Here is a 12,342-nt window from a genome sequence, read left to right as displayed (position 1 = left end):
TGTAGTTGTTGACGCAGTTATTCATGAGCATTTCGTCTGCAAATCATTTTAATTTTATTTGTGGTATAAAAAGACCTTTCCGTCTGCAAATCATTTTGCCTTTTCATTTTATTTGTGGTATAAATAGACCTTTCGTCTGCAAATCATTTTACAATTTCATTTTATTTGTGGTATAAATAGACCTTTCGTCTGCAAATCATTTTGCCTTTTCATTTGATTTGTGGTATAAAAAGGCCTTTCATCTGCAAACCATTTTGCCATTTCATTTTATTTGTGGTATAAATAGGCCTTTCGTCTGCAAATCATTTTACATTTTCATTTTATTTGTGGTATAAATAGGCCTTTCGTCTGCAAACCATTTTGCCTTTTCATTTTATTTGTGGCATAAATAGACTTTTCGTCTGCAAATCATTTTGCCTTTTCATTTTATTTGTGGTATAAATAGACCTTTCGTCTGCAAAACATTTTGCCTTTTCATTTTATTTGTGATATAAATAGGCCTTTTCGTCTGCAAATCATTTTGCCTTTTCATTTTATTTGTGGTATAAAAAGACCTTTCGTCTGCAAATAATTTTGCCTTTTCATTTTATTTGTGGTATAAATAGACCTTTCGTCTGCAAATCATTTTACAATTTCATTTTATTTGTGGTATAAATAGACCTTTCGTCTGCAAATCATTTTGCCTTTTCATTTGATTTGTGGTATAAAAAGGCCTTTCATCTGCAAACCATTTTGCCATTTCATTTTATTTGTGGTATAAATAGGCCTTTCGTCTGCAAATCATTTTACATTTTCATTTTATTTGTGGTATAAATAGGCCTTTCGTCTGCAAACCATTTTGCCTTTTCATTTTATTTGTGGCATAAATAGACTTTTCGTCTGCAAATCATTTTGCCTTTTCATTTTATTTGTGGTATAAATAGACCTTTCGTCTGCAAAACATTTTGCCTTTTCATTTTATTTGTGATATAAATAGGCCTTTTCGTCTGCAAATCATTTTGCCTTTTCATTTTATTTGTGGTATAAAAAGACCTTTCGTCTGCAAATAATTTTGCCTTTTCATTTTATTTGTGGTATAAAAAGACCTTTCATCTGCGAGTCATTTTGCCTTTTCATTTAATTTGTGGTATAAATAGGCCTTTTCGTCTGCAAATCATTTTACATTTTCATTTTTCTCTGCAATAATATGCATATCCAACTGTGCTGGACATCCACAGATGGTCAGTCAGTGGAAGTAAACGACACTGTGATTACCAACACAAATGTAGTTGTTGACGCAGTTATTCATGAGCCTTCCGTCTGCAAATCATTTTGCCTTTTCATTTTATTTGTGGTATAAACAGGCCTTTCGTCTGCAAATCATTTTACATTTTCATTTTATTTGTGGTATAAATAGGCCTTTCGTCTGCAAACCATTTTGCCATTTCATTTTATTTGTGGTATAAATAGGCCTTTCGTCTGCAAACCATTTTGCCTTTTCATTTTATTTGTGGTATAAACTTTCATCTGTGATTCCTTCTGATTTTCCTTTGAGCTTGATCAGACCTTTTGTCAGAGATTCGTTTCACTTTTTTAAAATTCATTCTTGGTGTGAACAGATCTTTCATCTGTGAATCATTTACATTTTTCCATTTTTTTTTTGTTATTCATTTAGAATTACTTTTTTTTTGTTTTTAGAGTTTTGTTTCACTTTTTGGCTGCATTCTTGGTATAAATAAACCTTTCGTCCGCGAATCAGTTTGCCTTCTCATTTTATTTGTGGTATAAATAGACATTTAGTCTGCGATTCCTTCTGATTTTCCTTTGTATGAATTTGCTCCTAACCCAAATTTTTTCGTTTTGTTTTTTAGACCTTTCATCTGCAAATTGTTTAACTTTTTTCTTTCGCTCTTGGCATGAACAGGCCTTAATGATGCTTTGTGAAAATATTACCGAAGGACAGCGGCAGACGGCTCCATTTGATGTCATCGCTGCGACTCCTGCGGCCGTACGCGTCAACAAACACTCCAAACTCTGTACAAACAGACACACATTCATGAAACACAAATTCACGATCACATTAAACGTCTCGTACAGCAGTTAAGATCGCACACGTACCATGGAAGCAGAGCAGATACTCGACTTTCTGCGGTGCGCTGGACACCTGGATAATAGAGATCGGGAAACTGTGTGACGAGGCGGCGAACACGGCAGAGGCCAACGTCACGTCGTTCTTATCCAGGAACTCTGAATAAAAACACACATTAATCCAATTAAACAACATTGAAAACTGATCAACAACAGTGCAACTGTGGATTTAAACATATTGTTGCAGTTCTGCATGCTGATTGGTCAATAGTGTTCCAGTCGTGCTAAAATACACAATATAGTAACAGCATGATCAGCTCACCTTCTAGCACATACTGTTTCATCTCAATCTCATAAAACTTATTAGTGCCGATGATGATGCTGTATCCAGTGAAGTGAATACAGCTGCAGGGCTCAGACGTCTCGATCTCCTGCAGAGAGAGAGAAAAACACACAATACACACATGAAGAGAGGAAGTAAACGTGTCGTCTGACATACATGGAGAGTGCGCTTTTACGTCACCTTTCTAATGCAGAACCTGTTGAGTGCATCATTGAACCTCAGGATGGTGATTTTATTGGGCATCGCAGCACAGATACACATTCCATTCTCAATCTGAAACACATCCAATTATTCATCATTATACTGTAAACATGCAGACTTACAGAGTACCAATTAGGCACGATGTGATACAAATTTACGGTAGTCGCTTGGTTTCTATTCCTAGCATATTGCGCTGGGTAGCCCCAAAAAACCTTGCCCAGAAATCCTTTGTAAGTATATTACTGTGAACAGAGGTGTCATGCCCATTCAAAGTAAGGGGGCACGTGCCCACTCAGATATCTGAGCCAAGAGGATTTTAAATGGATTATTTGAACTTCCAAAAACAGATTTTTACCTTTGATAATTAAATTGAATGATTATTGCATGTAAAAAAGAATGTGTATGTGGCAGAAATCTTTCTTCACATTCTAAATTTCGTTTTTTTGTCAGTCCAGTTGAGTCACATGTTTCCGCTAAAGGCGACGTCCCGTGGCTGCCTTGGATTACACTCACGGGGAAGGTCGAGCACATATGGGAAAGCAAGATGTTAAGCTAATTAATTAAATCAACGTATGTGCAGTTAACCTCTCCTAACTTGTCTATCTCAGTGGAACAGTCAATCTTTTTTTTCATTGTCTAATATAGATTGTCCATATTTTTGTTTGATCAGTCGCTGTTCATTTCTTTTGGTGCTGAAATGCGTTTGACTGGTTTTGCAGCATAACACTCTCTTTTCTTAATGTTTAACGAAAGCAGCAGTTCCTCTCCTTTCCAGTCATTATAAAAACTGTTAGTTGTTTTTTTAAAGTAATGAAAGGCAGTTTTACATGGTTCCTCTGTAGCAGCAGATTTTGTATCCGTTGAGAAAGGCGGCGGGCGGCTGAATGGATCAAGACGACCCGCGATGTTTACGTTCTCTGTCTAGGGCAGCGATGGCAATTGCGATAACTGGCGTGATGAAGAGACAGTATTCCGTGTTTTCTTGCCACATTTCCAAAGAGGAAAGACAAACAAATATGGTCCATAATATTCGTCCAATCACTGTTATTGCAAACGGTGCAGTGACTCTCTCGTCTGTGGGTTCTTCTCTTTTATAAAACTGTACATCCTCGTTCCCTTTCCTTGCATCAGTTCTTCGCAAATTTTCGGTGAAATATCATGAATATTTTTATTATTTACTGTGAGCATTTTTGGGTGGACCATGTTATTTTCTTTTTGATTCTCTCCGTGGATTACAGCAAGCTGACATTTAAAACATTTCATTTTAACGTGGTGAGGCCTATGTTTAAAATTCGATGTCCTGTTCAGTTCTTTATTTATTTGAAATGCATCGACAACAGATCTTAAGAATTAGTATTAATAAATCGATTAAATTGATGTATTTGACGTAAACAGATGAGGTATTTCATGTTTTAAATATGTCCTCATAAAGGTACAAAATGCCCCAGAAATCAAATCCAGGGGGCAAATATTGCTCCTTAACCCTTTAATGCATCCGTCGGGTCTTTAGTGACCCAAGACCTCATTCCATCCTCTGTACCTCATCCATTTTTTGAGTTACATCTCTTTAGTATTCCTCAACTTTTCTCTACTGAATAGTAACACACACACACACAAAAAAAATTATGGCACTTCCATAAATCATATTTTCATGAATATTTAATATCTTTATCACAGGATATATACAGAACTTTGTTTATTACAAGACAAATGAGTACTATATCATAAATAAATACTATATCACATTGATTTTCTGTGTGACAATTGTGAATTATCAGTATTCCACATGCGTGTACACATACATATTACACATGTTATTTCTTACTCAAGGTGGCGCTGTTGTTTCAGTGACTGACTTGATTTACATTTGACATTAATATTTGACAATGAAGCAACATGGAAGTAAACTATAGCAAGTTTAACACATGAACATTATGATATGACTTGTCATTTGGGTGCATTACTGAAATTATGGAAGTTGTGCGTCTGTTTAGACTCAATTAGTGGCTGAAAATATGCAAATGTGTAGATTATGTGTAACTCGGTATGTGTTTGATAATCAGTTGTTGTGAACTGGCTCGAGCTTCGCTTTTTCTAGATCTAGCAAAACGTAAAGTTCCATGCTCGGAGCAACAAGAGAGCAGTTTCTTGGGTTTTAAAAAGAAGGCCAATGGGAAACTGGAGTTTGCACGTTGCAGGGTTCGGTGTGCACTTGGACTGGCCAGATCTGAACGACCTCTGCAATAATATGCATATTTAACTGTGCTGGACATCCACAGACGGTCAGTCAGTGGAAGTAAACGACACTGTGATTACCAACACAAATGTAGTTGTTGACGCAGTTATTCATGAGAATTAAACTAAATGTACAAACGTGCCGACCTGCAATACTCGGTCATTTTCAAGCACGGCTGCGCCACCATTGGACCGATCTGAGACTGCAGGGGAAGTCGGATTGCTTGCCGTTCGCAGACCATTCACTTTCATACACTGTTTTCAAGAATCCGGCGTTAGATTAACAGATTCTCATATTTACAGTAAAAGCTCAGCTGCAAGTCCTTCCTACAAAATACAAAATCTGTCCATTTGGTTTTCCTGCACAACACAATCAGTTCTGTCTGTTGCATGATAAGACGGAGAAAGAGTCGATGGCACATATTCTGAATGGATGCTCTGTTTTTAAAGGGCTGTACAATCGCCCGCCATGACCGAATAGTGGAACTAATGCTAAAAGAGCTGCGTGTGACATCAGAATTAACAACAAAAATATACAGTCATGAAACTGTTCAACTGGACTGGTTGACATCATCGCATTACTGTGTATGTGAAGGATTGCTGAACACACCGGATATGGTAATGATTAGTGAAAATGTATATAAATAAAACTGTCATTATTGTAGAAGTTGGGTGTTGTTTCGACTTGCACATGGAAGAGTGTTTTAATACTAAAATGTTAAAATACCAACCACTTACAGAATTACTGAACATTTGTGGCTATAAGTGTACAGTATTCGTATTAATTTTTGGCAGTCTTGGTCATGTACACAAACTATGCATAGGTGGTTTACAAATTGCTAGATTAGGAAAAGGAAGAGCTAAACAACTAGCAAAGTATTGCTCGATGTCAGCTGTTATAGGTAGTTTGTCCATATGGAGAAGGCGTTGTTACCTTTACCCATAGTGTTTGTGATTGATTATAACTACCTATAGTGATTTTTTCTTGACTATCATTTTATTAGTAGTATGGTAAAGAGCACAATGTGAGTAGTTTCTCTTGTTGTAAATTATCCCTAAAATACATTTGGATCCAATACAATATTTTTTTATCCCCTTTTCTACCCAATTTGGAATGCTCAATTCCCACTACTTAGTAGGACCTCGTGGTGGCGCGGTTACTCACCTTAACCCAGGTGGTGGAGGACAAGTCTCAGTTGCCTCCACTTCTGAGACCGTCAATCCGCACATCTTATCATGTGACTCGTTGTGCATGACGCCGCGGAGACTCACAGCATGTGGAGGCTCATGCTACTCTCCACGATCTACACACAACTTACCACACGCCCCATTGAGAGCGAGAACCACTAATCATTACCATGAGGAGGTTACCCCATGTGACTCTACCCTCCCTAGCAACCGGGCTAATTTGGTTGCTTAGGAGACCTGACTGGAGTGACTCAGCACGCCCTGGATTCGAACTAGCGAACTAGTCCGGGGTGGTAGTCAGCATCAATACTCACTGAGATACCCAGGCCCCTCCTGTATGATATTCTTGATATTAACTGTGAATCCAAATAAAGCATTTAAATGCATCATGTGTGTGTGTGTGTGTGTTTGCACATATCCGAGGACTTTGTATGTACAAACACACATCCACATATGTGTTCATCTAAAGGATTGGGATGCTCCTGAACACTTAATATTTCTGTATTTTGTAGTTGAATCCATTCATTTCTAATGGCCGGTCATTTTTGACCGGGAACACAACAAGTGTAACAAAGTGAAAATGGAAGAAAGAAAATGGTCCGATTTTTTATGTGTGTGTTTGCAGATACCATATGTGAACAAAGTCAAGGAATTTTATTCTAATAAAAATTGGATAAAAAAAAAAAAAAAATCATCCAGGTCAAAATGACCGGAACACAACATAAGGGTTAACTCAAAATAATACCATTAGAAAAACTATAACTATAATTGAACACTGTAGATGTTGTTGAACTTTGTATGATAAATTGCTTTCTATGTTCCTCATTTGTAAGTTGCTTTGGATAAAAGTGTCTGCTAAATGACTAAATGTACAGTTGTGCTCAAAAGTTTGCACACCCTTGGAGAATTGGTAATATATGTACCATTTTTAAAGAAAACATGAGTAAGCAGGCACATTTCTTTTATTTCTTATGGGATTCATATTCAACTGTAGGTTATAACAGAATGGCACAATCATAAAACAAAACATGGCAACAGAGAAAAAAATGAAATGACCCCTGTTCAAAAGTCTGCATACCCTTAGTTCTTAACACTGTGTATTGCCCCCTTTAGCATCAATGACAGCGTGCAGTCTTTTGTAATAGTTGTCTATGAGGCCCCAAATTCTTGCAGGTGGTATAGCTGCCCATTCGTCTTGGCAAAATGCCTCCAGGTCATGCAAAGTCTTTGGTCATCTTGCATGAACCGCACGTTTGAGATCTCCCCAGAGTGGCTCGATGATATTAAGGTCAGGAGACTGTGATGGCCACTCCTGAACCTTCACCTTTTTCTGCTGTAACCACTGGAGGGTCAACTTGGCCTTGTGCTTACGGTCATTGTCATGCTGGAAAGTCCAAGAGCGTCCCATGCGCAGCTTTCATGCAGAAGAATGCAAATTGTCTCCCAGTATTTTCTGATAACATGCTGCATTCATCTTGCCATCAATTTTCACAAGATTCCCCGTGCCTTTAGAGCTCACACACCCCCAAAACATCAGTGAGCCACCATCATGCTTCACAGTGGGGATGGTATTCTTTTCACTATAGGCCTTGTTGACCCCTCTCCAAATATAACGCTTATGGTTGTGACCATAAAGCTCTATTTTGGTCTCGTCACTCCAAATGACAGTGTGCCAGAAGCTGTGAGGCGTGTCAAGGTGTTGTTGGGCATATTGTAACCGGGCTTTTTTGTGGCATTGGAGCAGTAAAGGCTTCTTTCTGGCAACTCGACCATGCAGCTCATTTTTGTTCAAGTATCGTCATATTGTGCTCCTTGAAACAACCACACCATCTTTTTCCAGAGCAGCCTGTATTTCTCCTGAGGTTACCTGTGGGTTTTTCTTTGTATCCTGAACAATTCTTCTGGCAGTTGTGGCTGAAATCTTTCTTGGTCTACCTGACCTTGGCTTGGTATCAAGAGATCCCTGAATTTTCCACTTCTTAATAAGTGATTGAACAGTACTGACTGGCATTTTCAAGGCTTTGGATATCTTTTTATATCCTTTTCCATCTTTATAAAGTTCCATTACCTTGTTACGCAGGTCTTTTGACAGTTCTTTTCTGCTCCCCATGGCTCAGTATCTAGCCTGCTCAGTGCATCCACGTGAGAGCTAACAAACTCATTGACTATTTATACACAGACACTAATTGCAATTTAAAGCCGCAGGTGTGGAAATTAACCTTTAATTGCCATTTAAACCTGTGTGTGTCACCTTGTGTGTCTGTAACAAGGCCAAACATTCAAGGGTGTGTAAACTTTTGATCAGGGCCATTTGGGTGATTTCTGTTATCATTATGATTTAAAAAGGAGCCAAACTACTATGTGATAATAAATGGCTTCATATGATCACTATCCTTAAATAAAACACAGTTTTTTTGCATGATCGGTCATATTTTCAAAATCAATGCCAAAATTTCACAATTTCTGCCAGGGTATGCAGAACTGTAAATATAAGTGTCCGAGCACATAAGAGGGAGTGGCTGATGGGATAAATGAGTCTTGTGAATACCTTTCCAGAAGCGAACAGATGACAGCCCTTCACCGCTTCAAAGATGTATGGACTGAGATCAGGCGGCGCTGGAAGATGAGACTGAGCCAGAGACTGTTTAACACGCTTGATTTCCACCAGACACAGAGCTCGTTCCTCACCTGATACACACACACACACACACACACACACACACACACATAGATGTGTCTACATTAATACCCTCAACGAGACCAAAACCATCAGCAGACTTCCTAAATCTAAACTAGAGTAACTGATCCGGGATTCATCTTCTGCTTGTAGTGATATTATGATGGATGTGTTATTACAACGAAACAAAAAAGACAGACATATTGCTCATTAGTTCCTCTTTATTCTCATTATTTAACATTTATTTTTCAAGTATTCCTCATTCTGTATCTGCCCTTAATTACAGGACTTGTTTTGCAGTATTTAAACGCAGAGGTAGTTGAAAACTCAGTTCTTGCTTCCACCACATACATCTTTATAATTCAATAAACGTCTTTTTGATTGGCAACTTTATTCTCTCCAGGGTATCTGCAGGTTCGAAGGAATGAAATTTAAGCCTTTTTAAGGCCAGCTTTAAGAAAAATTTAAGACCACTTTCGCAATAAAAAAAACATTAATTAATTAGCTGGTAAATACAAAACCACTAAGGCTACTTTATATATATATATATATATATATTTTTTATTGTGCATTTATGTGTTAATAAGTTAATACAACATTAAAACTCTAAATGAAATCATTAAGAATGCATGTAGCCTAAAGTATGTCGCCTATATTGTGACCCTTCTCTTTAGTCACTTGCTCTCTAGCAAGACATGACGCATTAGACCAATGCTTTGGCAACATCACCGTTTATGTCAAACACGGAAGTGGTGGCAAAAACCATGCGCAAAAAATAAACTTTTATTGGATTACGTTGTTGAAAAATTATTCCGAGGGCTCTCGTTGACTGCTGTGGCTTTAAGATCATCATCAGAGCTGACTGGACTGAGATCATTTCAACTCACAACTTTGCATTAAATATTCATAGCGAACATGATTACATGTTTGTTATTAACTCATATCATTATAGTAATTGTATCGCTAAGAACATGTTTGTATTTATGATGGTTTTGTGTCATACTTTCATTTAATCCTCTAATCTGTCAAATGTAACACAACAGTCAGCGGGCTTTCTGCCACCACTTACTGTAAACAAGAGGATTGGTCTATAGACCTTATTCACAGTAGCGCCATGTTTGATTCTGAATGGGAATGGAAACGAGGCTGTGAGGGATAGACTTACCGTCTCTTCAAAGGCATGCACGGTATAAATCTGTAAAAAGCTCCAATATCCCATCTGATTTTCCACAACTCATGTTGTCTGGAGTTTTTTGTCTACTGAGTGTCCTTGAAAAGATATTTTTCAATGTTTTGTACATTGAATTATCCAAAAACACTTTAAACTGCAGTACATCTCATCGAAGAGACTTTACATCCGTCACAGCCTTGTTGTCATTGTCATTAAACATCAAAGATGCCGCTGCTGTGAATAAGGTCTAGCATGTGTTGAATAACATTTATATATTTTTTCTTGGCAGATACCTTTAACAAATACGTTAACAGGTAGTTAAAGGGCAGTTCATTTAAAAATTTAATTTCTGTCATCACTGCTCACCCTCAAGTCTGAATTAATTTCTCTCTGCCATGGAACATAAAAGGAGATGTTAAGCAAAACATTTAGTCTCAGTCACCATTCACTGTCACTACATGTAAGTGAATGGTGACTGAAACTCCCTAATATCTCCTTTTGATATCCACTGAAATAAGAATAAAGGTAAGTCATACAGGTTTGCAACAGCATGGATGTAAGTGATGACAATTGTAATTTTTGAGTGAAATCTCAAATATCAGTTACCTTAAAAATGGCCGTTTAAAGTTGAGAATATGTATTGGAAATGTTAACAGATTAAGTTATTAAAGAGAAGGAGATGGAGAGACGCTGTGATGCTGTTTTCCCCCTGACTGGTCTGAATTATTCGCAGCATCATGCAGCTTGCTCTGTCTTGTCTGTCCGTGCGCTGTCAGTGTCCTCTTTGCTCCACGACGTTATCACTGCGTGAGAAAAGGGACGTGTGGCGTGAGAGCGTGAGAGCAGTGTCAATTACGTTGGCAGCCCTACATCTATAGAGATGGAGATGAGAGATATAACAGGTGTAACGATTTGAAAGGCGTCAAAAGACCGCTCCAGCCTTGCGCGCTTGCAAATTGTAACGTTGACCGCTTTGTCGATTATAAGCAGGAGCGACAGTGCAAAATAACGGCATTTGCATTTCGGATTAACGGGTTTATGAAGGTTTATACATGTTTAACATCGTCAGTAAAAATGTGCTTCCCTGTGCGTGCTCACACTAAACTCAAGCGTCAGCTGCTAAACGATGACTGAGAGATGATTTTGACTCGTGCAGATTCTGCTGTTTTAAGCATCTCCTCTATTCACGCCGCAAAATTTAAGACCTCAGCAAACGAAATTTAAGACCTTTTGTAATATTTATTTAAGATATTTAAGACTTTTTATGGCCTTAAATTTTAAAAAGTAAATGTAAGATTTTTTGGGGGGGGCGGGGGGGGGATTTTTTTCCCCTTTTTCTCCCCAATTTGGAATGCCCAATTCCCAGTGCGCTTTTAAGTCCTCATGTTGGCATAGTGATTCGCCTCAATCCGGGTGGCGGAGGATGAATCCCAGTTGCCTCGGCGTCTGAGACCATCAACCCGCGCATCTTATCAAGTGGCTTGTTGAGCGTGTTGCCATGGAGACATAGAGCGTGTGGAGGCTTCACGCCATCCACCGCGGCATCCACGCACAACTCACCACGCGCCCCACCGAGAACAAACCACATTATAGCGACCACGAGGATGTTACCCCATGTGACTCTACCCTCCCTAGCAACCGGGCCAATTTGGTTGCTTAGGAGACCTGGCTGGAGTCACTCAGCACACCCTGGGATTCGAACTAGCGAACTAGCAAACTCCAGGGGTGGTAGCCAGCGTCTTTTACCACTGAGCTACCCAGGCCCCCTTTAAATTTAAGACTTTTTAAGGACCCGTGGATACCCTGTCCCTGTTTATGTTGCATCTCACCTGACCACTTGTGATTGGATCACCTAAAATGACTGAAAGACATACAGGTGGAGAGTAACTGACCGGTGATCATGAGCAGCTTGTCGAGGTCTTTGAGAATCTGTATCTGAAACACAGAGTCCAGTCCCGGGATGTGAGTCAGAGAGTTTTTAATGACATTCAGAGCGTAAAGACCCTCCTCTGAACCCACCAGCACAATCTGAAACACACACTCATGGTCACGGTAAAATACTCAGTCATGTGATCAAGATAAAATGCATTGGGGGGCATTCACACAGGATGCATTCTTGCGTTCCACTTTAGTCTATGTAAACATACATCAGTGTCACTTTTGAATCAGTGGACCAATCAGAGTGTTTAGAGTATATATAACATTTGTCCGCAACAATGGCTATTTTTCAGAAGAGTATATTTCCATTCTACTCTTACTACTTTTGCAGTATCCTCGTGCAACCCCGCGTACACATGCGTGGACATTGTATTTTGACTTTGCTATAAGCAACACATAATTTCATTTCATTTCAACCAATTGATCTCAGTTCAGAAGACTCGGTGCTGTCAGTAAAGGGTTAAACTTTTGACATACAGAGTCATGTGACTAAACAACATGGTGCTGATCACAGCGGAGTTT

The 12,342-nt window shown here is 38.7% G+C and overlaps 1 protein-coding gene across 3 annotated transcripts in view; it reads right to left on the bottom strand.

The window, feature by feature from the left end:
• Positions 1–12,342, bottom strand: part of LOC127423095 (citron rho-interacting kinase-like) — a 138,360-nt gene that overhangs the window by 11,570 nt on the left and 114,448 nt on the right. For all 3 annotated transcript variants that reach the window (XM_051667143.1, XM_051667150.1, XM_051667159.1), the window contains 6 exons: positions 11,775–11,910; positions 8,583–8,722; positions 2,591–2,683; positions 2,390–2,498; positions 2,098–2,226; positions 1,933–2,013 (listed from right to left, as the gene is read on the bottom strand). In XM_051667143.1, the coding sequence (XP_051523103.1) occupies positions 1,933–2,013; positions 2,098–2,226; positions 2,390–2,498; positions 2,591–2,683; positions 8,583–8,722; positions 11,775–11,910 (688 nt within the window). The remainder of the gene's footprint in view (positions 1–1,932; positions 2,014–2,097; positions 2,227–2,389; positions 2,499–2,590; positions 2,684–8,582; positions 8,723–11,774; positions 11,911–12,342) is intronic.

Source organism: Myxocyprinus asiaticus, chromosome 3 (genome assembly GCF_019703515.2).
Source record: "Myxocyprinus asiaticus isolate MX2 ecotype Aquarium Trade chromosome 3, UBuf_Myxa_2, whole genome shotgun sequence".
In the NCBI taxonomy this organism is placed as follows: Eukaryota; Metazoa; Chordata; class Actinopteri; order Cypriniformes; family Catostomidae; genus Myxocyprinus; species Myxocyprinus asiaticus.
Note: the sequence above shows the minus strand (reverse complement) of the source record. Positions and strands in the feature narration are given on the sequence as shown.